The sequence below is a fragment of the Tyto alba genome, unplaced genomic scaffold, assembly GCF_018691265.1.
Source record: "Tyto alba isolate M040663 unplaced genomic scaffold, T.alba_DEE_v4.0 Super-Scaffold_40, whole genome shotgun sequence".
In the NCBI taxonomy this organism is placed as follows: Eukaryota; Metazoa; Chordata; class Aves; order Strigiformes; family Tytonidae; genus Tyto; species Tyto alba.
The window spans coordinates 14,303,780-14,327,816 of record NW_024881316.1 but is presented as its reverse complement, the minus strand read 5'-3'; the positions used below and the strand labels follow the sequence as shown (position 1 = coordinate 14,327,816).

General features: G+C 35.5%; 1 protein-coding gene across 3 annotated transcripts in view; it reads left to right on the top strand.

Annotated features, from left to right (window-relative positions):
* The window catches only part of BCKDHB (branched chain keto acid dehydrogenase E1 subunit beta), a 131,389-nt gene extending 107,571 nt beyond the window's left edge, over positions 1–23,818 (top strand). The window contains exons 10-11 of one of the 3 annotated variants that reach the window (XM_042803453.1): positions 18,268–18,420; positions 23,492–23,818. In XM_042803453.1, coding sequence (XP_042659387.1) covers positions 18,268–18,408 — 141 coding nt within the window. In that variant the 3' untranslated portion in view covers positions 18,409–18,420; positions 23,492–23,818. Of the gene's footprint in view, positions 1–59; positions 112–18,267; positions 18,421–22,736; positions 22,960–23,491 lie in introns of those variants that run through there. The other 2 variants (XM_042803451.1, XM_042803452.1) reach the window with 2 other exon arrangements.
* The last annotated feature ends 219 nt before the right edge of the window (positions 23,819–24,037 follow it).

The following is a 24,037-nucleotide window of genomic DNA, read 5'->3' as shown; positions in this document are numbered from 1 at the left end:
ATGTTCCCGAGTGAAAGTTTGAGTTTCTTCCCTGGGCTATTTCTCTGTTTTGTTTGCAGCTGCTGAATGAAATGCATGTGTGAGGAGAAATGGGAATTCAGGAGCTGCCATCCCTGAGGTGAGCATCCTGGCTACAGGGAACAAATGTCATACTTGTGTTCCCTTCGTTGTTTTTCGGTGGCACTGTGGTTTTTGGGGTGCCACAAGAAGAGTGCTTCTCTTTCCAATTTTACCTGCCTCTGTCGCTAGTTATTAGAACAGTTCTGTGTTTGTGCGAGTACTTCAAACATTCTTTCTGTAGTGAACAGGGTTGTCTTTCTTCTTTGTTTGTTTTTATTTGCTTGTTACAGAATAACTGCAGCAGCTACCTTACCTGGAGATTAGGTTCCAAATGACAGGTTCTTGCTGCCCTGGGTACCACCAAGCAACCTTAAACAAAGTTGTCTGTGAGCTGTTTTCTGGTGTTAATGCAGTGCCATTCACTGGCCTTACCCAGAGCACAAGTCCCTGTCAGATTTGGGCTGGTTGTGGGTTTTGAGCAGGATCAAGCGTGGGACGAGGAGGGCGCTGATAAAATGGGAATGGTTCTTTGAGTGCAGAGCAGAGCTTTCAGTCGCTACACAACCTGTAGCACGGGCAACGTGTAGGCATCTCAGACATGCCGGGTGCTCTGGAGATGGGGAATCTGTGTAATATTTCCCTAAGGTCCTTGAGACCTTTTTGAACCTGGGTTTTCAGAATTCAAGGCCTCTGGTTTTACTCTCAGTCTGGTTTGTTCTTCTGTTTGTACCTGAGACTTGTGTTTCTGGATCAGAAATTAATAGGTGGGTCACCTTACAGGTTGAAGAAAGCATCTTTGGAGCATTCTGATAGCGGAACAGAGCATAGCTTAAATATGTGTTTAATTTTACATTATCTACCATTATAATGCTGGTTTTTAAATTCACCGTGGGAGTATGAGGATGAGGTTAACTTTCAGGACGTCCCTCACTCACGTTGTTTCTGTGACTCACTGTGCCTCCGCTGCAAAGGGGAAAGGAAAAATCTGTAAAGGGGTGGCCAGAATAAACAACCACCCATAGCAGATCTGGGTACTGGGTTTTGTAGAAGAGCGAAGGAGATTTGAGCTTTTCCCCTACTCCGATATCTCACACATCACTTGCTTGTCCCTCTGCAGTGCTGCATTCACTTGCTCTCAGTTCTCCTCCCCAGGCGGGAGGTCTCTGCTGGCCCAGGACCCTCAGGCCAAAAGTCACGCTCGCGTGTGCTGTCCTGCTGCTCACAGTTGCTGAACTTCAGTGCTTAGTGGCCACAGACCCTGGGCACGCGTGCTGATCATCTCTGTCATACCTTGGAGTTATGAATATTTCTAACTTTATGTATAAAACTTGGTGGTACCATATTTAAGTCTTTATGTAGGCTAAGAAAACCACAAATTGTGGAGTTTTGGTTTTTTTTTTTGTTTGTTTGTTTGTTTGTTTTTTTTTTTTGTAATGAGGAAAGTATCCCTTACACAGCAAAACACAATTGTTCTCTACAAAACTATATTGATCATGAATTTTCTCCCTGCAGCAGATTGACAAATAAAACATTCAGTGATGTAAGTCACCAAGTGTATATGTTGCTACCAATGGAAGTTGAAAATAAACCAAAATCTCTTTGTAAAGGGTATGTTGCAGAAGCGTACTGCTTTCACTACCACAGTGATGCAAGACTTCAGTGTCATCTTACTAAGAACCCTGACAAATATGTCTCGATATGTCCTATGCAGCTACTAAGTTTTGTTATGACCTAGTTTCTTCCTCTCTTCTGCTGTGATCATATGGGTGATCCTTACATTTAGGAATGCTATTTGGCTGAGAATAAGAAATACTGAGTATAAAAAGCTAACATTGAATATTCTTGTGTGTACTGTAGGTGTCAAGATAAAAGTCCACTGTATATGCATCTGTCTGAGTCAACTGCAATATATATTGATGTTGATGGAATTAATGTGTTTATATTCTAATAAATATATTGATAGAGTTATGCTGTATTCAGTCCCAAAGGGCAGAAGTGAAAGGAGAGAAAATGTCTCTGAAATATTAGTTGTAACACCATATAGTGCTATGCATTGAGTCAGCAAATTGTTCCCATTTGTTCAGAATGCTTCAGATAAGCAATTTATTTTCGGGATGTATTAAGAATGCTTCAGATGAGCAAGGAACCTGGTAAGTAATACAGAAGAAGCAATCCAGTGTTATTCAAAACTGAAATTACATCATCAATGTTGCATTTCAAAGACCATTTTAACAATTTCCCTGCAGAGAAATCCTGCTTGGTTATATCAAAATTGAAAAATCTAATTTCCTTTGAAGCAAAATCCTCTAATCTTTACGTATTTAATCACTGTCTATATTCAGAATACTAAGAAAAGGATTTCTCATATAAATGTGACAGGATTAAGTGACTAAATGTGGATGTTAGCGTCTTTGCAAAAGTTATAAAGAATCTTTTATTATTCTTTAATGGTAGAGGTTCTCTGATTTGGTGTTGAGTAGGAAGATCTGAACTTCATATGGAGTTCTGAGCTACTGGAGGGAAACATCTGTTTCTAAGTACTGCATGTAACATTATATACGGGTTTAGAAGTGCAGTGTTATGAGTGTGGATCACTGTATTCTGTTAGACATCTTTCCTTATCAGTTTATATATTTGCATGCATTAATTACTCATAGAAAGTTAAGAAGTATTGTCTAACTGGATTCTGTTCTTAGGAAATGGTCATTTCTGTTAGTAGCCTCATTGGAGAAGCCAGTGGGTTAACCTAAACCATGCTAAACTGAATTTATAGGGGCAGCTTCAGAAGTTATCAAGTTACTTAATGAATGACATTTTGTTTTCTTTTATAATGTGTTTGATTACTTGCAATCTTCATTCACCTTCAAAGCTGGATATTATACCAACTTTGAATTCTAGCAAGTAGTCAAGAAACTTGGAATATCTGAAGACCTTTTATCATCTGTGTACTGACAACATATGATACACTGTATTTTGTGCCCATAAAGATTTTACAACCTTTGGCAGTTGATAAGGAATGAAAAGAGGGGGAAATACGGATGGATTTTTAAAGTAGCATTGTCTGTGTTACTATTATTGATGGACACTCTCACTAGGTACTACAGATTTTGTATTGGTCCAGTTTGGTATTAGAAAGCTTCCACAATAACTCAGTTTAACTGTGAGCATTTGTCTCATCTCTGCAATGACCTATGTAAAGACAGCCACTTCAATGAGGTGGCATAGCTTTGAATTTTTTGTTCATAATTTCTCAGATAAAATTAATCTAAAAATTACATCTCTAATCCATTCACTCCAGGCCTCCTTCCTAGGCAGTAAGAGTAAACTTTGTCAAAGGGTGGCACATTTCATTTTACAGCAAATGTCCCTATGGAAAGCATTGAAACTTTTTAGCCGTGACTGCGAATTAAAGCTCCTGTTGAATATCTCCTAACACAGCTATCTCCCTTACAAGAACATAAATAGCACTGGACATCCAGCCTCTAATCTGTCAGTGCAGATATCTCGCAGTTGAGATTACCCACCCTAAAGCTGATCAGCTGTTTTGCAGTGTTAGCAGTCTGTCTGCAAGGCAGATTGCAATTGTCTGCAAACTGTATTCTGAATCACTGTAGCTTTTATGTATTTTTGTAAGAACAGCATTAAAGTTTTGATTTGCTTTTAAGTGTGAAGTATTTTGAGGTTTTTTGGTTAAGTCAATTCACTCCCAAAAGTATTTACTTTTAAAATTTTAAACAGCTTGCAGCTTTATTCTCCTGTTGTTCAGATCTATTAGTTGTCCATTGCCATAGTAATATTCTGCGGTTCACTTAAGACCACTCACACCCTTTGAAATGACCCATCCTGAAGGAACATCTCAGAGTAAAGGAAAAAAAGCCTGTCTTAATAGTTTTGTTCTGTTCTCAGGGAAGCTGACAAGCTTAACATGACATGTGACAGCACAGAGAAGAGTATATAAACACTGGTTACAGCTGAGAATTTCAGATACATACTTCATATCCCCATTTTTGGGGAGGAAAATCAGAAAGAAAGAAGTAGTGAAAACGGCTGTTTTAAGATGCAAACAGTAATAATTTGGAAAAGTTATATCAAATAAGTAAGAAGCCCTTCAAAAGATGTTTAAATGTTGGAAACCATTGTATTCAACAAGAAAACTGCAAAGCAGCAACTTGGATTTCATCATGCTTTGGTCACCATGCTACAGTAAACCTCAGCCTTTGCTCTGATTGGTCAAAGGGTCTTCTAGGCTGAAGTTGTTTATTAGCCTCTAAAATCTAAGCTTTTCTTTCTCTGTATAATTTATGGTGACCACTAAAATAAGTAGAAATATCTTGAAAAATTATACACTGTTCAGAGAAAGCTGCTTAAACCTCTATTTTTGTAGACTATTCAAAATAATACTGATTTTATGATGGATAGGAAACTATGCAGCCAGCAAAACCCATAATTTCTAGAGAATCCCTGAATTCATAGCAGAAACAAACCATGAAAATAATGTTACATGCGAGCTTTATTTCTGTGGCTTTTTTTTTTTTCAACCAACCACAAAAGAAGACATTTGAGAGCGTGTTTCTTGTCTTGATGAAGACAAAGTACAATGTCAAACACTTAAAGCTGGATCTTCAGTGATATAAATCCATGCCTGCAGTGCCTACAGTGTCTGTATGTCTACTGGCGGATGCACGAATAAGCCAGAATTAATGTAGTCACCAAATACAGTGAGAAATGCCCCATAACTTCTGTACCAGCTGGGTTTTTCTCAACACTGATTTTCCATCTTCATAGCTCTGAATTCCCTCCTAAAAGCATAAAGTACTCAATTTCTTCTGTTACTGTATTCTGATAAAAATTTTTTAGTGTGCTGTTTTCTGAAACTTAATTTGGTACTGAGTTTGTTGGGCTTCATATAGCAAGTGCATGTTGTGCCAGTTTAACCTGACAGATTGTATCTTGACATTACAGAATCTTGATAGTACAAGAACTACAAGGGTTATGAGTGTAGTATGTTGGGCTCTCAAAAATGTTCCCGAGTTGTAAGAGTCTACCGGTAGCATTTTTTAACACTTGGTTAGATCTTAATACTCTCTTTAATATATTTGTAACAAAAAATAAAATTTTTGAGTCATGAGGTTGGTCTATTGTTAATATAGTAAAAATTAGAATCCTATAATGAACCTGGATCATGTTGAGGGTATCAGAGGCAGAAACAGAGTACTGTCTAATCAGGAAAGTACAAGTTTACGTAGCTAGGAACTGATAATTTATTTTTAAATAAACATAGATTATTAGCTGAGCAAAAGAGCAAGAGTTAGTTTATTAGTTACCTTCTGCTCAGCTGTGTGCAACCAACATCATGCAGTTGGATAAAAAGACAAGTGCGTTTGGAGAGGCCCTTACAGTAGAAATAGTAAGAATTTATTTTGTAGAAGATCGCAGTAGGATCTTATGTGGAGATTGTATGTCAGTATGGTCAGCTAGTTTTAAGAAAAAACCTTTGAAACCACATGATGTGAATGAGGAGCTGCTAGGTTAATTGAGAGATGTGGAGAGCCAACTGTATGAATATAGCTTAAAAGTGCCTGCCTTCTTCCTGCTGTCAAAATGAAGGCTACAGGAGTTCAAGTCCTGTTTATAAGTTTCCTGGGGAAATAAGCAAAGGTAACTGTCAGAAAAGGGCCTATTTTACTACAGTAATGCTGGGAAAAAATAATACATGAATGAATTTGAAATGAATGGCTTGAAATTAGGAAAAGGGTTTTAAGATCACCTGTCATACAGAGGGAGCAGGGATAAGAAAAACCCAGTAACTGCTGGATCACCACAGTACAGTACAATATAGGCAAATATGATCACTTTATGGTAGAAACTATAACCTTCTGTGATGGCAGAGGCTGGGCTTCAGTTCTGAGACCTCATCAAGTCCTGTGTCCTTATGCTTTCTCAGAAATTCGGGAAAGAAAAAGCTTGGGCTGGACATGGCCTGGTGGTCTCATTTATTGAGAGGAAATCAGTGTGTGGGCTGGCGGGCCTTGGAACTTCCTTGACTGGATAACCACTGTTTAAAAATGGTTTTGTGGTTGCACAGGTGGAAGAACACATCAGTGTCAGTGTATAATCCCTGACTTCTGGCATCAGTAACAGTTTAAGTGATGGGAAATCTGATTTGATCAATGGTGGGTTTGGCCACCAGCAAAGGAAATGGACCTAAATAAAAGCTTAGACTTCCACAGAATTCTGCTTTTTGGTTTCTCTCTTTATGCTTCCTCTTGTATATCATATACTGCAGTCTCTGTGATTGCAAGTAGCTAGTTTATGCTACTGTATAATTACAGTACTGGATACAGGGTGAAACAAGAAGCCAAATGTGCTTCAAAAAATATGTTAAATATTGAAAAAATCAGCTAACATAGAGACCTTTAATTCTTAAATTATCTGGATTTAATATAATAACTTTAGATTTATTTTTTTCAGGGGAGGGAGATGGGGATTGCTGTTTCACAGAATCAGACCTTGTAAATAGTAAAATAATCCCCATTTGTACTGTAATTCTGTTTTATATTTATGATATTCAATGCCATTTGTTAGTGATCTCCACTCCTGTAGAATGTAGCTTGTGTTGATAGATTAATCTCTAAGCAAAAATTTTACTCGTTGAATAAACTGAGAAAGAACTTGCTAACATTGGGAGAACATTTTGATTTTTACTGTTTAGCAGTCATACAGGGGGGAAAGAAAATCTCAGCTTGAACTGGGTTGCAAGTTCCTTTTTGCAATATTACCAATAGCTTATTTTTACATTTCATTCATGGCAACTGTACTTTGAGTGCTAATTGTGTGTAACTGAAAAGAAGAAAATTATGCCAGGTGCTTCATGGTAACTAAGGCAGCTGTAAAGGTATTTTACTTTTTAGTCTGTTTCTTCATAAAGGAATTTGCTATACAATTGATAGCGTTGGTGGAAGAGATAGATTAGGCTACATAAAAGATTTATAGTTTTGTCTGTAAAGCAGAAAGTTCATTAGTGGAGTGAAAATTAAAATTTCATAATTAATTTGGTGTAAAAGGTAAAGTTCACATAATAATTTTAAATATTAAATTTATTTAAGCAGTCAGTTCTAAAACATAGACCAAGTTAAATACTTGGGCTTAATCCAATGAAAACTTCAGTGAGACTCATAGAATAAATATACAGTTAACCTCTACCATTACATTTCTCTATTGTATAAAAATAATTAATTCTGTCATGTATATTTCTGTTCTTAAATGCTGCTGGATATTTAACATGCATGTCCCATGCATTTCATTTTACACATGCAGTTCATTGGCACTTCAAAATCAGGCCATTAATTTTGAATTGTTAATTCTGGGGTAAAGGTAAACAAAAATTTCATAGCCGCAGAAATATATTATTCCTGGTCTTCAATTTTAGACCAGTTTTTAAATTAAGAGAAGTAATGCTACCTTGTTTAGATAGCTTTATTAAGCATTTTAAAATAAAAGTGTTTCATTTGCAGCATATTTCTTGGTCTTTTGTAACAGAGTTGCATTAAATTTTTATAGCTGGAAAAATTAATAAAGTATTAATTTTTTTTTCTTGGAGGTTTTGCTTTATTTTTGATCTTGTGGGGTTTTTTTGAGGTATGGTTTTGTTTTGTTGGCAATTTTTCTTTACAGTGGAACAGCAGTGTAGCCTGTTTGTGTGAAGAGTAATTTAGGAAATGTGGTGAAAAATGATCAAAACTATTTAAAAAATGCATCTAGCTAGGAAAGAAGAAAATGCTAATTACTGTAAGAAGGTTGGGCATAACTTGGTATAAAAATTTGAAGTTTGTATGATAAAATAATTCCTTCACGCTTTTTAAGTCAGCCTGTACCCAACTTCAGTCTCCAGTACAGTTCATTCAGTGTTTCTAAGGGATTTTGTTTGCATAAACATATACTTTCTGTAAAACCTCATTGCATTTCTCTCCATTCAATTTTTTACAATTTTTCTGTAGAATAAAAATTACTTCTCTATACTTACCAGTTACTTTTGCCATTATATGAGAGGATATTTAATATGAATTGAAGCTTTGCACTTCAATTCTTCTATGTGTGGGTTTGAATCATCAAGCAGCTTCCTATAAATTTAAATATATAAGTAAAATGGCAGCTTGGTTTAAAGAATACACTATAAAATTCCTTATACATCTGTTTCAAGTAATCTAATATTCCCCCCCTGCTCCAAATCCATTTTACAAAGACGGTAATGTTAAAAAACTCTGTGGAAAAATACTCAGTAAGCCCCAATCTTTTCATGGGTGGACGAGATAGTTCCTTTGTACTTGCCTCAGCCTGGCCAAGCTGTGGGTTTACACTGGAGAAGTGTTTGGTGACAGTCAGTCAGAGTGACAGCATCGTTCTTACTGTGCTGTCCCAAAATGCAAATGCTTTGATATAAAATGGGAAATATGCTGTTTTAAATTGTTTAATAACAACAATTTAAATTGCATTTCCTTTGAACTTCATTAGTGTGTGTTGAGTGAAGTACTGTGAGGATTTTACTGTGCCAGATACTTTGATTGACAAGGCTGTCTTTGCAAGAATCTCTCAGCTGCCTAAACAGCTGTAAAAATAAAAATACCATTCACTGACTATTAAAACTCTTAGCAGCAAATCCTTCCAGTCACTTCTGGCATGCTGAGCTTAACCAAGAGATGTTTTTGCAAAATAATTAAATAAGTAGATAGAATGGTAGGTGATAAATGGTAATCTAAAAGTATAAAGTCTGATTATATTGGTAGGATATTTCTAGCATTATTAAAAGGTGTAGGGTGTAATTAGAGGAGGATGATCCTCACTTTAAAAAGCTTAACAAATGTTTATTATATTGCTTATTCATGCAGAAAAATGACTTGTGATCTGCAAACATTTTCACATATGAATAATTTTACGTAGGCACTTTAGCTCCATTGATTTCACTTGGATTATTCGCCTGATTTAACGTATGTGTAACAGTTGGCAAGATCATTGACTGAACAGATGAGTTAGTAATGCCAAGTGACTAAATAAAGCAAATACCTTCTGATGCACTTGGGCCTGTGAAGTCATTCTAACTGTTTGTAGGGTTTAGGGCATGTTTTTAGAAAATATGTGGTCCTGGTGCAAATATTCATAATTACCACTTCAAGAAAGTGCATAATGAAATTGGAATATCCTATAGAATAACATAATTTGTAGTGAACACGCTGTAAGGTTGTTTGCTACTCTACAGAATAAGTAACTTCCATTTGAAGAATTTTGTCATATTTTGGGTATATACTGTATAGCATCTGTAATTTGTAGGAAAGACCTTAGATTGTTTCAGATACGGTGTAGCAATAATTGCCTAGGAAAAAATAGTATTTCTAGTACTTGTAGCAAAAAGATGGGAAGTGATCATCTAGTGGATTACAAGTAAATACCAAAAAACTCTACTTGCCAAAGAGCATTATTATGGTCCATTTAAAGCAGTAGCATATTCTAGCAATCTGGAAGTCCTGTTACCTCCTCAAGCGTATCTGTCTTGTGCCATTTATTCTGGGGAGAAGAGTCATGCTGACTGCTGCACCTCATGCCCTAAACAATAAAAATTATAAATTTACTGAGAAGAACATGATTTCTGTCAATGTGTCATTATAGATTGAATATATTTCAATTCCAGTCCTAGACTCCACCAGGTTAGATTTAAATTGTGTAAAATTTTAATGGGAAGTCTTAGCCTTTCTTCATAAAACATAGGATGAGATGGGAAGAAATGATAATTACTTTTCATTAATTTTCCTCCTTTTGTGGGAAGGATAAGCTGTTTGACATAAACAGAAGGGGTTTTTTATTTGTTTTGTAGGAGTATTTTTTTTTGTAAAGTCCTTAGGAATGCAGTGCTGTTTTAGTTCAGGTCTACAACCAAAACAACTAAGCCATGGACCGAGGCTCTAATCCCAATTCATTTAATTTTTCAATCAACTTGCGGATTCTTTACTTCCACATAACAGAAAAAGAGTCCATATTAACAGCGTGGGCTTGCAAGGCTGCTGCTGGTGCACAGCCACCCCGTAGTTGCCATAGTGACTTAACATCATCTTACAGGATTGCAGTTATGGCCATAGCACCAAAAATTCTGTCCTGCCTGAAGGAAGCAGTTTCAAAAATACTTTATTTACTACATAGGAATGTTTGTAGTCTTACAAGTCTGGGTTACTCCCACTTGTATTATTTTAATTTTACACTGTTTGCAATTTAAACATTTTTGTTCAAATTCCTTGAACATTTATTGGGAAACCTTTTAGGTATATGGTATATAGTAGAAATGTTTTCTAAAAGTGTATACCTGTCATATAGAAGGAATTTATATTAACTGTCACCCTCCTCCCCACCAAATCCTATGTGTTTCTTTTGATGAAGATGTTTAAAGCACATGTGCGCTCCCTTTCTTTTCTAGTAAGGATATTTGTAGAGAGAATTCATATATCAAACTTTTTTTTTTTATTTGAGTACCATAATGCAACATTTCATAGATAATTGAAAAAAAGGTTTAAGTATTAAAATATTTAAATATTAAAACAGGATTAAGTATTACTCTTAAAATGCATTATGTTGTATGTGTCTGGATTCTAAAAGTGCTGTGGTCAGAAGTATGTTCACTGTTAATAAATTCAATGCTTGTGATTAAAAATAGCTGAAGTAAATTCTCGTTTTAGGATGATAGATTTGAAGGATGTGAATTATTTGGAAATAATTTTGTTAAGTTTATGTTACAATAATTTATCTTTTTACGGTAAATTTGACTTCATCTATAAATACTGTTTTATGTGAATAAGTTCTGTAAAGACAATATTTGCCGTTAATTGCTTTTTAATGGTAACGAGCCAATGAATTACACAAAACAGACTTTTTTCCCTCTAAGTGCTTATATATTTTTTTAATTGCTTATGTATTTTCTAAGTAAAAATATTATCTGTTCAGCAACCGTAAGATAAATAATTTTAGCAGTGAACTATTTCTTTGTATTTGACAAGATATTAATCATGTAAATGCAAAGAATTGGTACAAACAAATGGAACATTACAAGCTGTGCTAAGTTATAAAAGGATCGTTTTAAAGTGATTTCAAAAAGCATTTACAACATGTAACTGTAGCATTCTGAGGAGAAATTGTATCACTATTGTAACTATCAGGAAGAGAAGTATTTTAAGGCAGAAATGGCTAGGCTGTTGGAAAAAATTGTTCCTTCTAAAAAAGTTATATATAGATATATATTTCAACTTGAAAATATCTCATGAGTATATAGTACTTATGTAGCTCATAGAAGTGGCTTCATAAGCATATAACATATATATGTTGTCAAAGCACAATGTGTTTAAAATTTTTAGCATTTGGTGCTTGCAGCTGTCAAGGAAAGTACTGTACTGCAATTACGAGATGTATGAAAACTGCCGATGCTTGACTTTTCTGTTATTGAAAGCAAACTGTTCAAAATAGACATTTTTTAAAAGCAGAAACCAAAGAAAAATAGCTTTAATCTGTATTTAGTGTCAGCTTTATTGCATGAAATCCACCTTTTGTAAAATGGGGTTTAGTTGATTGCCTCTTTGGAAAGCTTCTTTACCTAAGCTTTGACTTAAAAAATAGTCTCTGTTGTAAATGAGATCATGTTCATTATTAAGCTATAGTAGGATTCATCTCATTCCTACAATAGTAGGTAATTTACAGTTGAAAATCCATATGGGGAAATAATAGATAATATAAATGTAACAGTCATTTACAAAATGATACGCAGTAACTTTTCCTAACTGTTTGAGCCCCACACTTTTAATTTATGACAACAGCATAAATAAATCAGAATAAAAATATCAGATCAGAAAGTGAAACTCTAATGTGATGTTTTCTCTCTCAAAAGTTCTTCAAATATAAACGTGGTTTTTAAAATTTTAAAATCTACAGATGAGATGACAAAATTCAGAGTTCTAACTGACAGAAACCACAGTTGAATTAAACCTTTGTAACTAGTCACTGAGTTCCTGGGTCTATATTTTGTATTTACTGTCAGCAGAAAAATAAGTAGTCTTGCATGAAAAGTGTTCCTACAGTTTGCCTTGTGTAATGGACCTTAACCATATGTTTAGTCTTCTTTTTATTATAATAGCTATAATACCAAAATAAATATTAAAATTTCTGTCAAACTCTGACTTTAAAATCAACTTTTTGTATTCCTACAGAAAGTAAGTTCCTGTACTGAAAAAAGGAGTTGTAAAATCAGTGTTCTCATATAGCAACTATGTAGTCAGGTGATATTCTTGTAGCTCTTAATTTTTTTGAGTACCTGTAGTGTTGCAAAATAAGAACAGCATGGGAGAGACCACTGGGACATAAAATGTTGCAGAAATAATTGATTTTTACGTGAAAGTTTTCTCATCATAGGGAGTATTCTACAGAGTAGTAGAATTAAAAAAGAAAAAAAACCTTTGTTTTTACTGATTTTAATACATGTCAGTCAGACAGGAAATATTAAATAGGCCAAAGAGATATGGAAGTAAAGAGAATAAGACCAAAATAAGATAATTAAGGGGAAAAGTATCAGTTGAGAATTGTCTTGCTAACTACACATTAAATAGTCTCTTTTACTGGTACTTACCATAGTGTTTGCATATGGAGGTTTATTTACTATGAATATAAAATGATAGAGATTCCCTTCAGAGGAAGGAAGGTTTGGAGCAATAGACTTTCTAACTATTTTCTTACTGGCCAGATGCCTAAAAGCACTTCCCCTAAACTGCAGACCAGATTGCTTTATTTTTCTATACATTGCAGAAGGATGAGTAATGCTTTCTTTCAGTCATGCCTAATAATGGATTTGTTTTCTTATTTTATCTTTTTTTTTTTTTTTTTTTTTTTTTTTGTACAATGGTGTATCTCTGTAAAAGCCTGCAATTCTCAGTTGTACATATCTATAAGAGTTTTACACTCAGAACCCTGATTTAGCAATGAGTACGTGAATCTCTGATAAGAGTAAAATATGCACTTAAATAAAGCTAAAATAAACTTGGGTAAAGTTTTCTGTATTAGCACATTAGAATATTATAATTTGATGGAAATAGAGGGAGTATACCCAGTACTAGAGGCTAAATTTCAAATATGATCATGCAACATCTAGCAAGTCCTTGGTTTTAGCATCTATTCTAAAAATCAAGGTATAAGATTGTTTTGAAATGGTGCGTGCAATACATTTGACTGATTGCTGTGAATTTCTTGAAGAGATTTTTAGTGGGACTTGTACTCTTAAGGTGTTTTGAAAAGTCTTCCTAAATGTGTATTAAACGTGAAATGTTGAGATGAAATAATGTGACCCATTAAAATGCCTTTATAGAATATAAAAATGTATTTTCCAGCAGGCTTTGAGTGAAATTCAAGCAAATGAAGGCAATTGGCAAAGGCCGTATTGAATAACTGAGGCCAGAATTTTTGACCTCTGCAGTTATGAAGCAGGAAGAACAACAATTTAATGTTTTGTCTGATTTTTTCTTAAATTAAGACAATTTGGATATATTAGACTAATAAATATATCTATTCCTTTATAAGCATTGTTTTTCTAACAAAACAATATTTTTTTACTTCAGTTAAATTTTGAAAGTTATTGTATGGTCTGCTAAATAAGTATGAATTTTTCATACTGATTTTCAAAACTGAATTTAAAACATTTTACACCGAAACAGAAATCCCATGTCTACTACTTCCAAAACCATTTAATTTTTAACTTTTTTCCTATGGTCTTTCTTTGAAAGATGTCAGATTGTTTAAACAGTTTCTGAAATTGCAGGGACTTACTGAAGGCTGTAAACTTGCATTCCCTTCTTGTACAAGTGCTTTGGGCCAGCACCAGCCCTTATATGACCAAGAAGTATGGACTAAATCAATATAATTTAAAATTTTGATTATCTATCACTCTTTTAAATAGCACAGTAGACTTGTTCTGATAGGCTTATACAATGAATATCTGCTAATTAGTCTTAAAAAGAGCTGGATTTTGTGTATTTAATACTCTCAGTCATGTTTCTTTACAATGTGGCTGCACAGGTGCAAAAAATCTGGCACAGGAATATGTACAGCGGATGTGTCAGTGTCGTATTCGGGATGAGGTAGACTCTAGTTTCTCCTACAGTCTAACTTTTAACAGCAGGTGTGAACAAGAATATGTGTAAGATAGGCTATTTGATGGGCTGATCACTTGAATTAAATGCTCTTCAAGCTCAAAAGGGAAGATGAGCTAGACATATGTCCATAGACTATATATATTTTTTTTTTTAAATTAGGATATAAGTCTTGCTGACACTGATTTTTCAGAGTCTAATGCCATCTAATTAAAAATGTAATCTCATTTTCTTAGATTACAGTTATTAAGTTAATGCCATCAAGCAGGCAGTTTCATATTCTGTAACTGTGAAAAAGTTTGGTTTGATTTGGATCTAAAGAACACAACTGAATATACTGTCCCATAAATTAGAACTGATTCCAGAGATAAATTAAAACCCCATAAACTGATAAACTTTATTAGTTGTATTTTAAACAAAACTGGCTCCAAAACTAATTATAGATCATTATCAGAAAAGACTTCAGTCCTATAAAAACTTGCTGCATACCTAGATGTATCCAAAGCACAGCTGTAAAATAGTAGTATCTTCTATCAAACGACTTCACATGTTTGTAAAAAGAGAAAAGACACCATTTCCCTCTAAATAATTTTATTAAGATATTTCCTTAAGCTTCTTTTCTGTGCCTACTTATGTGTAAAATGTGTGGATTTGTGAATTTTTTTTTTTTTTGAAGACCAAATACTTAGCATATGGCAGGGGTATCAATATGATTCTGTGAGTAAATCTAGCTACCCTTCTGTAAGCTTTATTCCTTTTTGAATGAGAACCATGATGCAAAGATCAAGTGTTTGCCAAGCTCTTAGCAAGATCAAGACTCTTTGTCTCTTTACAATATTTCTACATTGTAAAGTAAAAGTGCATTTTCTTGATTGTTTTCAAATACCTTATTCCGATGATAACTTTATATTCCACCTTCTGGATTATGATTTTATTTCCACTCTATTAAAAATAAATCTTAAGCTTTTGTTCTTTGCAGTTTGCTCTTATCAGTATTCTTGCAAATGTCAGTAAATCTGTAAATTAAATAATGTCAAGTGAATCATCTTCATTTTGCTAGGTCTGCAGCATTTCTGTTGTTACTGTGGTCACTGACATTGAGAGACTTACTCTAGTAGGTTCCATAACCAACGCATCAATTGACCCAAACCTGCATCTGTAAAATGTGTGCATCAATAATCTAACCATCCTCTGCATAATAACATACCCATGTGTATAGGATTTACTTATGACTTTAGATATGGCCAGTAAGGTAAACAATACATTGTAAGATGAATTTACAGTGGGGTGTGGACCAGATGATCTTTGGCAGTCCCTTCTAACCTAAACCATTCTATGATTCTGTGATGGTTCTCTAAAAACTGTAAGCCATTCATTCAGTGTATTGTTGTACAAGTATTATCAGTTCACTAGGAAAATTACTTTTTCCATGATAAACTATTACAATGTGAAATTCTTTGCATGGCATTATTACAGTCAGAGCCACTTGGGTGTGAATCTTTGTGAAGCTGTGTTGACTTCATTCAGATAACGTGTACCTCATGGATTTGACTGGTGGCTTGTGTCTGTTTTTTCTGCCTCTGAAGTATTTTACTCATGCAGTGCAATAGCTTAGTTAAAAATCTGCAAACACACACCCTTACATCCAGAAAAATAATAGTAAGAGAGTTATGTCTGTACACATACACACGGAGAGTAGCTGAGACGTAAGAGTTCTTCCACCTCTGTTGGGTTGTCATTCTTGGATGGTATCTGACAATGCAACGCTACTCATCCCAGCTTCACTATCTGACTTCCTCACTGAGGCAGGGAAATCCACATGACTTTCTGGAAGCTGTACAAGTTTCAAAGCAAAAGGGGAATGCTCAAACAGAAAGCAATTGCTGAGTTTTAAAACCATGGAAGGGGTGTTTGTAACAGCTGTTTTGGGTTCTCCCTGGGGAAAAAAAAATAATAAATGGAGTTTTGGAAAGTCTTACGACTTAATTTTTATTCTGGATTAAATATAATAGCAATAGCATTAATAAATATGCACTATTCTATGTCTTGGGTTTACCAGCTGAGATTTCTATTCACAGCCAAGCCTGGGGTCTCATTCAGGGGAGTATAGCACCCACCTGCCAGTCGCATCTAACTTTTCTCTGTCTGCTGCTTGGGTTGCTGAAGGTGCAGTGCTGCTCTCTGCATGGATACCCAGTGTATGGGGAATACTGCAGTAAATATTTTCAGTGAAACTAATGGACTTTCTCTCCAAGCTTCATTTGGGATGAGCCGCTATCGCAGAGCTGGTTATGATGTAAACGAAAGGTCTCTCCTAGGTAGTGGTCCTGTGTTGGGTACTCTGAAATAGCAATGCAGGACTGAAAGGCTGTGAGCCTAGAATATACTTGTATATTTTGTTGTAATGCAACTTCACAGGTACTCTGGACAGTCAATTTTTGAATGGTCTGAAAGTTATTGCTTTCTCTTACTGGGGAGTCACAGCATGGGAACCAAGGACTGATCAGTATCAAAAATATCCTTGCCAGCAGGTTGGGGTAGGACATTATGATCAACCTCATGGACAGGTAAAGGACTTAATACACTCTACTTACCAGCATTTTGTACTAATATGAATCTTTCACCTTACCAAGAAAAGCAAAGGAGTGCCTGAAAATGGAGCTCAAAACTTCTTTATATTGTTTGCATATATTTTTTCCTCAGATCTATTCAGGCTCTGAAGTTTTCAAGGTGAATTATTTCACTGTTAAATGTCATGACACTGTATGCAATCACACAACCTCTTGGACTTTTTACTCCCATCTATCTTCCAGAAATATGCCACTTCACAACGCAACAAAGTGGTAGCTGGAGCAAAATGTTATAATCTCAGTGTGTTATGAGTACCTTCTGTGCTGCTGAATATCGTGATGTATAGAAAGCACAGAAGTTAGAGTTAGGCTGCCATGGACTGCAAGGCAACGTACATTCAAAACAGTTCATCGGTCTGAGAAAACACTTAGCACTTTGCCGCAGAAAAGCACAGCTCTTTGTTTTCCTTGTGGGCCTGGTGGAAAAGGACTGGTAGATAATCCTTCACCTTCCATTTTTCTGAGCCAAGTACAGGGGCAGTTGGCCAGGACGTCTCAGTCGCTGCAGTTCATAAAGGAGAGGCAAGGAGGAGACGTTTTTCATCTCTTCATTTGTCTGCTCTGGAAAGCAAATACATATGCTAAAGGTTTGGGGAGAAACAGAGCTGATAATTAACATCAACATCAGTTTGATCTGGCAAATCTACTTCCTGCAGATTTTTATGGTCCGTACCATCACTCTGGTGCTTGAAAGTAGGAAGATTGAAACCCCACTGTTTGATTATTAAAGCTGGTAACATTACACATACTTCCACAGGTTACTTTCAGATTAATGTGTTGTATTTGTAATATTTTGTGCCCCACTAGGTTAAGTAATGAAGCTCTCACAGTCGCTGCCAAATCTGATCTCCAAATAGAACACAAGTTGCGGGGTTTTGTGGAGAGCATGGGTTGGGTTGAAAATACGCAAATCCTCTTGAATTCAAATTTGTAATTTCCATGACTGCTTAATGCTTCTCAGACAGAGTCTTAATAATCTAAGGGTTCAAAGAAGTCTGAATATTATGTTCATGTATCCAACAAATATTACACACTCTTAGATTATGTAATTTTTCTATATGTTTAAAAGTGGCACAGGAAAGGAACTCTTACTCCTTTGTTCCTAAAATATTTGTTTCTTGGCAGCACTTGTCTGGATGTATAGCAGATGTACTAAATATAACCTGCCTATGATTTAATGCAGTACACATGTAGAAAATGAAAATTACATTAATACAAGTTGTTATTTTAATATGGACCTTTGGGCAAGAGGAAGCACTGTTCTGGTCTGGACTGCTTATGCTGTGATATAAATAGAAGGTTTGAGTTTCCAGGACTGTCAGTCTGGCAAAGTTCATTTAACCTCAATTTGTGATGCAAGACTCCTGAAAATAATGGCATCACTAACATTTATTCTGTGTTTCTGTTAATAGGAGGAATGCTTTTTGAATTTAGAAGCTCCAATTTCAAGAGTATGTGGCTATGACACTCCTTTCCCTCACATCTTTGAGCCTTTCTACATCCCGGACAAATGGAAATGCTATGATGCTCTTCGAAAAATGATTAACTACTGAGCAGTAGTACAGGTGAGAAATAATGTCTTATACTGACAGTTTACCTCTAAGAATTCTGACAGAGTGATTGCAAGATTTGGGGTTAGAGTACTACTCTTGTATTTATTTATTTGTTTATAAAAGGAATTATGTCTTTGGGCCTTCAGCCTTAAAGGCATCTGAATATTTTTAAGTAGTTCCATTGAAGTCAGTGTTTAAAATTAGTTACCTTGCTTAATCAGTCTGAAAATTAAATGTCTTATATCCTGAGAAATGAAAAGAATGTAAGGTGAAAGGAATAGTAATGCACAGAATTTATTTTCACCTATATTAGAAGACTTACAATTATTTCAGAGGCAAACCATAGCGTTACATTTTACAGTTTTGCACTTTTCAGGGTGGCCTGTAATCCTGGGAAGTACTAATACAGCCCAGTTTGAACAAAATATAGGCACTGCATTGCAGACATACACAGAGCATTGAAAACACTTGAAATTTCTGTATTATCTTACAGTTCTGTTCAAATCTGTAAGGCTTATACTTAATATTTATTCTAAAAAGAATTTTTCTTTATAATATTTTATTCAATTTTGTCATGCTTGAAGATTTCTGTTTGCAGAGCCCTTCAGGCAGTAAGTCTGTGAAGTAATATATATTTCTATTACATGTCTATTAATCACAGTCTGTAACAACTTTTGTCTTTGTTTTATTATAATATCATGCTAAGTACCATTAGACTGTGCAGTGGCCAACTGGGACTTAGTATTGTGTGTTGCTTTGGGAAAACTGGTGTTTAATGACCAAAGTTTAATAAGAAATGTGTCAACGCGCTGTATTCTCTACTTCCTCTAATTAAGTGAATCAGGTAGCCTGGTTTTTGAGGTTGAGTCTTGATGGGTCTTGTGCATCTAAACTAAAAAGAAAAGAAGTAAACAACAGGCCTGTTTTCCTTTGTCATAAGGAGATCCTGTAATAGGCAGGCAGGGGATTTTTAGCTGTTGACACCAAAGACTGGAGGGCCAAGGTGGACCCTATAATAGGGGCGCCCTCTCGTGTCCATTTTATCTATACGTTAAGCTGTGAATTAAATTTAGGGCCAGGGATAGAAGGTTGTAAATACTTTAATGTTAATCTGGTTATATGCATACTTACTTTCAGGACGACTCTTTGCGTTTCACTCTCCTTGTTTCCACTGATAGCTGATAGTGGAGTGCCTATATGTGAAATGGGAATCCTACCAGTGAGGCAGCATCTCTGAAAAATAATATAGTTCCACTTACAGTATTTCTCCAAAATCACCTGTTATTGACATGCCAGAGTGTTTTCTTAGGATTAAAACTGAAGAATGTTGAGATCTTTTTTGTAGAGTACGTGGTAAATGCTCTCTTTTTCATGACAGTTGTCCTCACTTTTTATTCAAACTGAAGTAATCGTATTAAAGACTTAATTTCTTTTTTATTTGGCACATCTGTAATAAAGTCAGTGAAGCTTTCCTAAAGAGAAAGAGTTGTATCTTCTCTTTGAGGCAAAGTATGGGGCCAAGCCTAGGCAGCCTCTAATCTGTTCCTTTCCAAAAGAAACCAAAGGATCAAATATTCTTACCTCTTTGTAAGGAAAGGGAGACAAACCAAGGATATCTGGTGGTTCAGAGACTTAGTTTAATCCCCGTTCCTCCATAGGATGCTAAAGTGAGGGAAGTATGAGGAGAAAAATGTGGGTTCTGAGATTGCATTGAATTTGCACACAATCCAATTTCCACACTGGAAGTCCACACTAAACCTTTCTGTGAAGGTACTATGGAATAAAATGTGGGACAGCCATTTACATTCATGTTTACATCTCTCCTCTGGGCTGCACCACACACAAATATCAGAGGAAGTTATTGGCCAGCTGAAAACGTGGATTTAACATATCAAGGAACAGGTTTGTTAGGGGTTGCCTGGAAAACAATGTAAAGACACAGAAAACTCTGCTTTCTGGTTTGTCTAAGAAAACATCCACATGGTGGGGCCCATCTTTTGGTTGGTGTGACTAGAAATTAGTGTTACAGAACAAGTTGCTCAAAGGTTTTTACAAGAGAACCTTTATATAAAGGTTCCTTGTTGTAAGGCATATTTCAGGGGAGTATTCCCTTATTTTTTCATGTGCTCTAGTAGGTAATTGGTCGTACGTACTTCACCCAGCACTTGTAGTAGATGTTCGTCCTGTCATCTACTCCACAGAGTTTGCGTATAAGCTAGTGCGCTTATGTTTCTGAGAAATGGAAGGATTGCTTTGCATTTTTTTTTTTTTTTTTTTTATTCAGTGTAGCCTTTATTAGTGACATTACTTTCCACTGAACTGGTGAGGTTAATGTTCCAAACCACCTCAGGTATAGGGAGACAGAAGTGTCTTTTCTAAGAAATGGTGTTACAGTTTGTGTGGATTTGAGCACAGCCATAGTCTTCTGGATGTTAGAAAGGTTGAGGCCCTACTTGTCCTGCTGCTGGAGAGGAGAGACAGAGGAGCTAGCAGTTCTCTGTCGTGAAGAGGGGTGTAGGATTGGCTGTTGGGTTACCAAAATGGCCAAGATGGCTATGTTATTGCTTGGCTTATGCTTCAAGTAATTTCTGTTAGATACAAGTTGGTAGCAATGGCTGGCTACCTTCTTCTTTTCCCCTCTTAAGCAACAACTTACTAGAAATTACTTCATCTGTTGCTTCCAGGCAGGCTGTGGGGAAAAAAAAAAAACAAGTGGTATTTGTTAAATGTATCAGTGATATATATCAGACTGTCCTTTCTAACATGGCCTGAAATCTCTGTAGTTGGGAAGAGAAGCTACCTGCAACTTAATTTCATGAAGTCTGCAGTGATATGATTCCCTCCCCTTGTTACTGGATAACACCAAGTTGTATAATGTTTTATGGTCTACCACTGAAAGTCCTCATCAAACCTGGAAACAGGATCTATATTAAAGCATGGGGATGCTAACTCGAAACTTACTTTTACCAGTTACAGTATGCTTTTATGTTATTGGTGTGTCAAAATATTTCTGTCCTTATTCACACAAGTAGGTATTTCCCACTTAACAAAAAATAAATCTACATCTTTAAAAAACAAACAAAACCACCCCCCTCCCTGAATTATGTTTACCTGCGTGTACAAATGTACCTTATACCCAGAAAGGTTCTCTCAGGCACCTGAATTAACTTAATAGTCTGAGACTAATGCAGGGTCTCAGGCTGGATGCTACAGTCAATAATTTCTAAATATAACTTTATTATCTTAATGTACATTTGGTTTTATTGAACCTTTGTTGACAGTGTCTCACACATGCATAGTTGCTTATCTTGAGACTGACAATACAGGTGGTTTTCCTACTGAAAAACAATGTTTAACAATGCATGTTCTATCCTTCACCAGTGAGAAAAGCGAGAGCAAAATCTGTATCTTTCAGCAGCTTCTTAGTTATTAAAATTTATAGCTGTGTTAGCTATCAGAGAAAGAGCTTCCAGGTAGGCAGGTGTGTTCCAGATAACTTTTTGTAGTTGGTAAAAAGATAAAGAGAAAAGAGGCTGTGTCATTAGGATGGATATACATTTCCTGGAGAGATGGAACATTGTCTTGCTGTTCATTTAGGGAGGGAAATAAACAAACAAAAAAAGATAAAAGAAGAAACAGAAGAAAACAGCCACAAATTTTATAAAATATACTCTTGTGATACACAAATATATTGAGGGGTGGTTGTAGCATAGGAATGGCAAATAGCCAAGTACTTTTCTGTTACTTTTTGCTGCTTTTTCTACCACATTTGCATATTCTATTTTCTTGTCGAATTCTGATTTTTAAAGTGGTCTCTGCCAAGTGACAGTTTACCTCCATGGGAGTGTGTGTTGTATATAGAGACACCATTACTATTACAACTTTAGTCTCTAAAAATACAAAGTTATAACACAGAACTTCATTGTGGAACTATTTTATGGAAAGTTTATTCTAGATGCTTAAAGGTTAGGGGATGGTGGGGGGTTGATTTAAATGTATTTTTTGTTCCAAGCTGGTATTTGAAGTTGTATTTCAACATCCCATGCAGTTTGCTTAGAAACAGTGCTCCATTTGGGAGAGACTTGCAAATGACGGCAATGCTTTCCCTTTCTCAACCAGTAAATTTTGCAAGGAAGGGACCTGGTAGATATTTTGGTTAGTAATTATCTGTTCTTTGCAGTCGTGGTTATCAGGCAGGGCTCCATACAGGTTAACTTGATGCACAGGAAAAATATAATTCCTTTCCGTGTTTGGTAAATAAAATACGAGTCTGTGCAAGATCATTTCTTTTTAACCTGAGACTAACAACCAGGTTTTTTTCAACACAGAATCCCAAATGTGGCAGACTAGACTGCGTGCCTTTTATAATGTGCTGTCAGTAACCCACTAGAATAAACAAGCTCCAGAGGCTTGAGTAAGATGCTACATTTCTGGTTTATAATGTTTTCCTGATGGATGGCAAAAATCATGCAAATGGCCAGTGAATCATGTCTTATTCACAACCAGTGAGTAGTCCAACTATAAGATAACAGTCTACTAGTGCTATGAGTTAGTCTGTTAGTACGGCAGTTGCAAGTCTATACTTGCATTCAGTCCTTGATGCGAATTCATGTAAGATCAGGAATAATTATGTTATCTTTAAAAAAAAGCTGTAAATAAGAAAGTATTGACTATAGTTTGTTTTTTTTTACAAGACCCCTCTTCACTGTAGTACTAGATGGATACTATATCTAGTAGAGCTTTAAAAAAATAACACATTAGACATTGCTTAACATTCTAAAGTGGGATGGCAGGCATTTCATCATAAAGTTTTTAGGTAATGATGGGAATTAGTGTTGTCTTGACACTAAATATCAGTTGCAGCATTTCTGATTTCTGCGTGTCTAACTTGGCAGCTTTGAACATTTAATGTAGCTTTTAATACACATAAGTAAGTATTCTATTATAGTTCACATACCTTGAGGTTAAGATGACATTATAAATTTTAACAGTAAGATTACCGTGGAGGGCGATCTGAGTTTAAGTTGTGGATATTACTTTCAGCCTTAAGATTTGTAATTTATTTTGTCATTTTCTTCTGCAGCGATGAGAAGAACAGGGAAATACAGAAGCTGCCTTCAAAACTTTCGACACTTTACTCACGTCTTTTGGGTTTGGAATTCACATAGCAGACTGTTTTCTCTGAACTCAACTATCCTTAATATTCATCTTGGCTATTCTTCAGAAAGTTCAAATCTACCTTAATTATGAAACAGTGATGGGCAGGTGATTGCTATGCTAAGTAGTTTCAGATGTATTTAAAGATATTCCAGATGTCCTATGAATGTTACATGCTTCAGTAGGTTACACCTCTAAACTTCGCTGTGTAAATAATAGAAGCAGGATTTTATTCAATAAAACATATTATGCATGTGTTGCCTCTTGGTTTTGTTCCTGTTTTGGGGAAACCCAAAGAAGTTACTTGAGTGTGACTGTATTTTCAACAAAATAAACCTCAGACAGCCAGACCAGCTTGTGTATCTGGTCTGATGAAGATGTCCTTTAGCCAGTGTCCTTAGCTGTCTTTCAGGTGAATGGCTTCATGTAAAATAGTCTCAAATACTGGTTTTCTTTCCTGCAAGGGAAATGA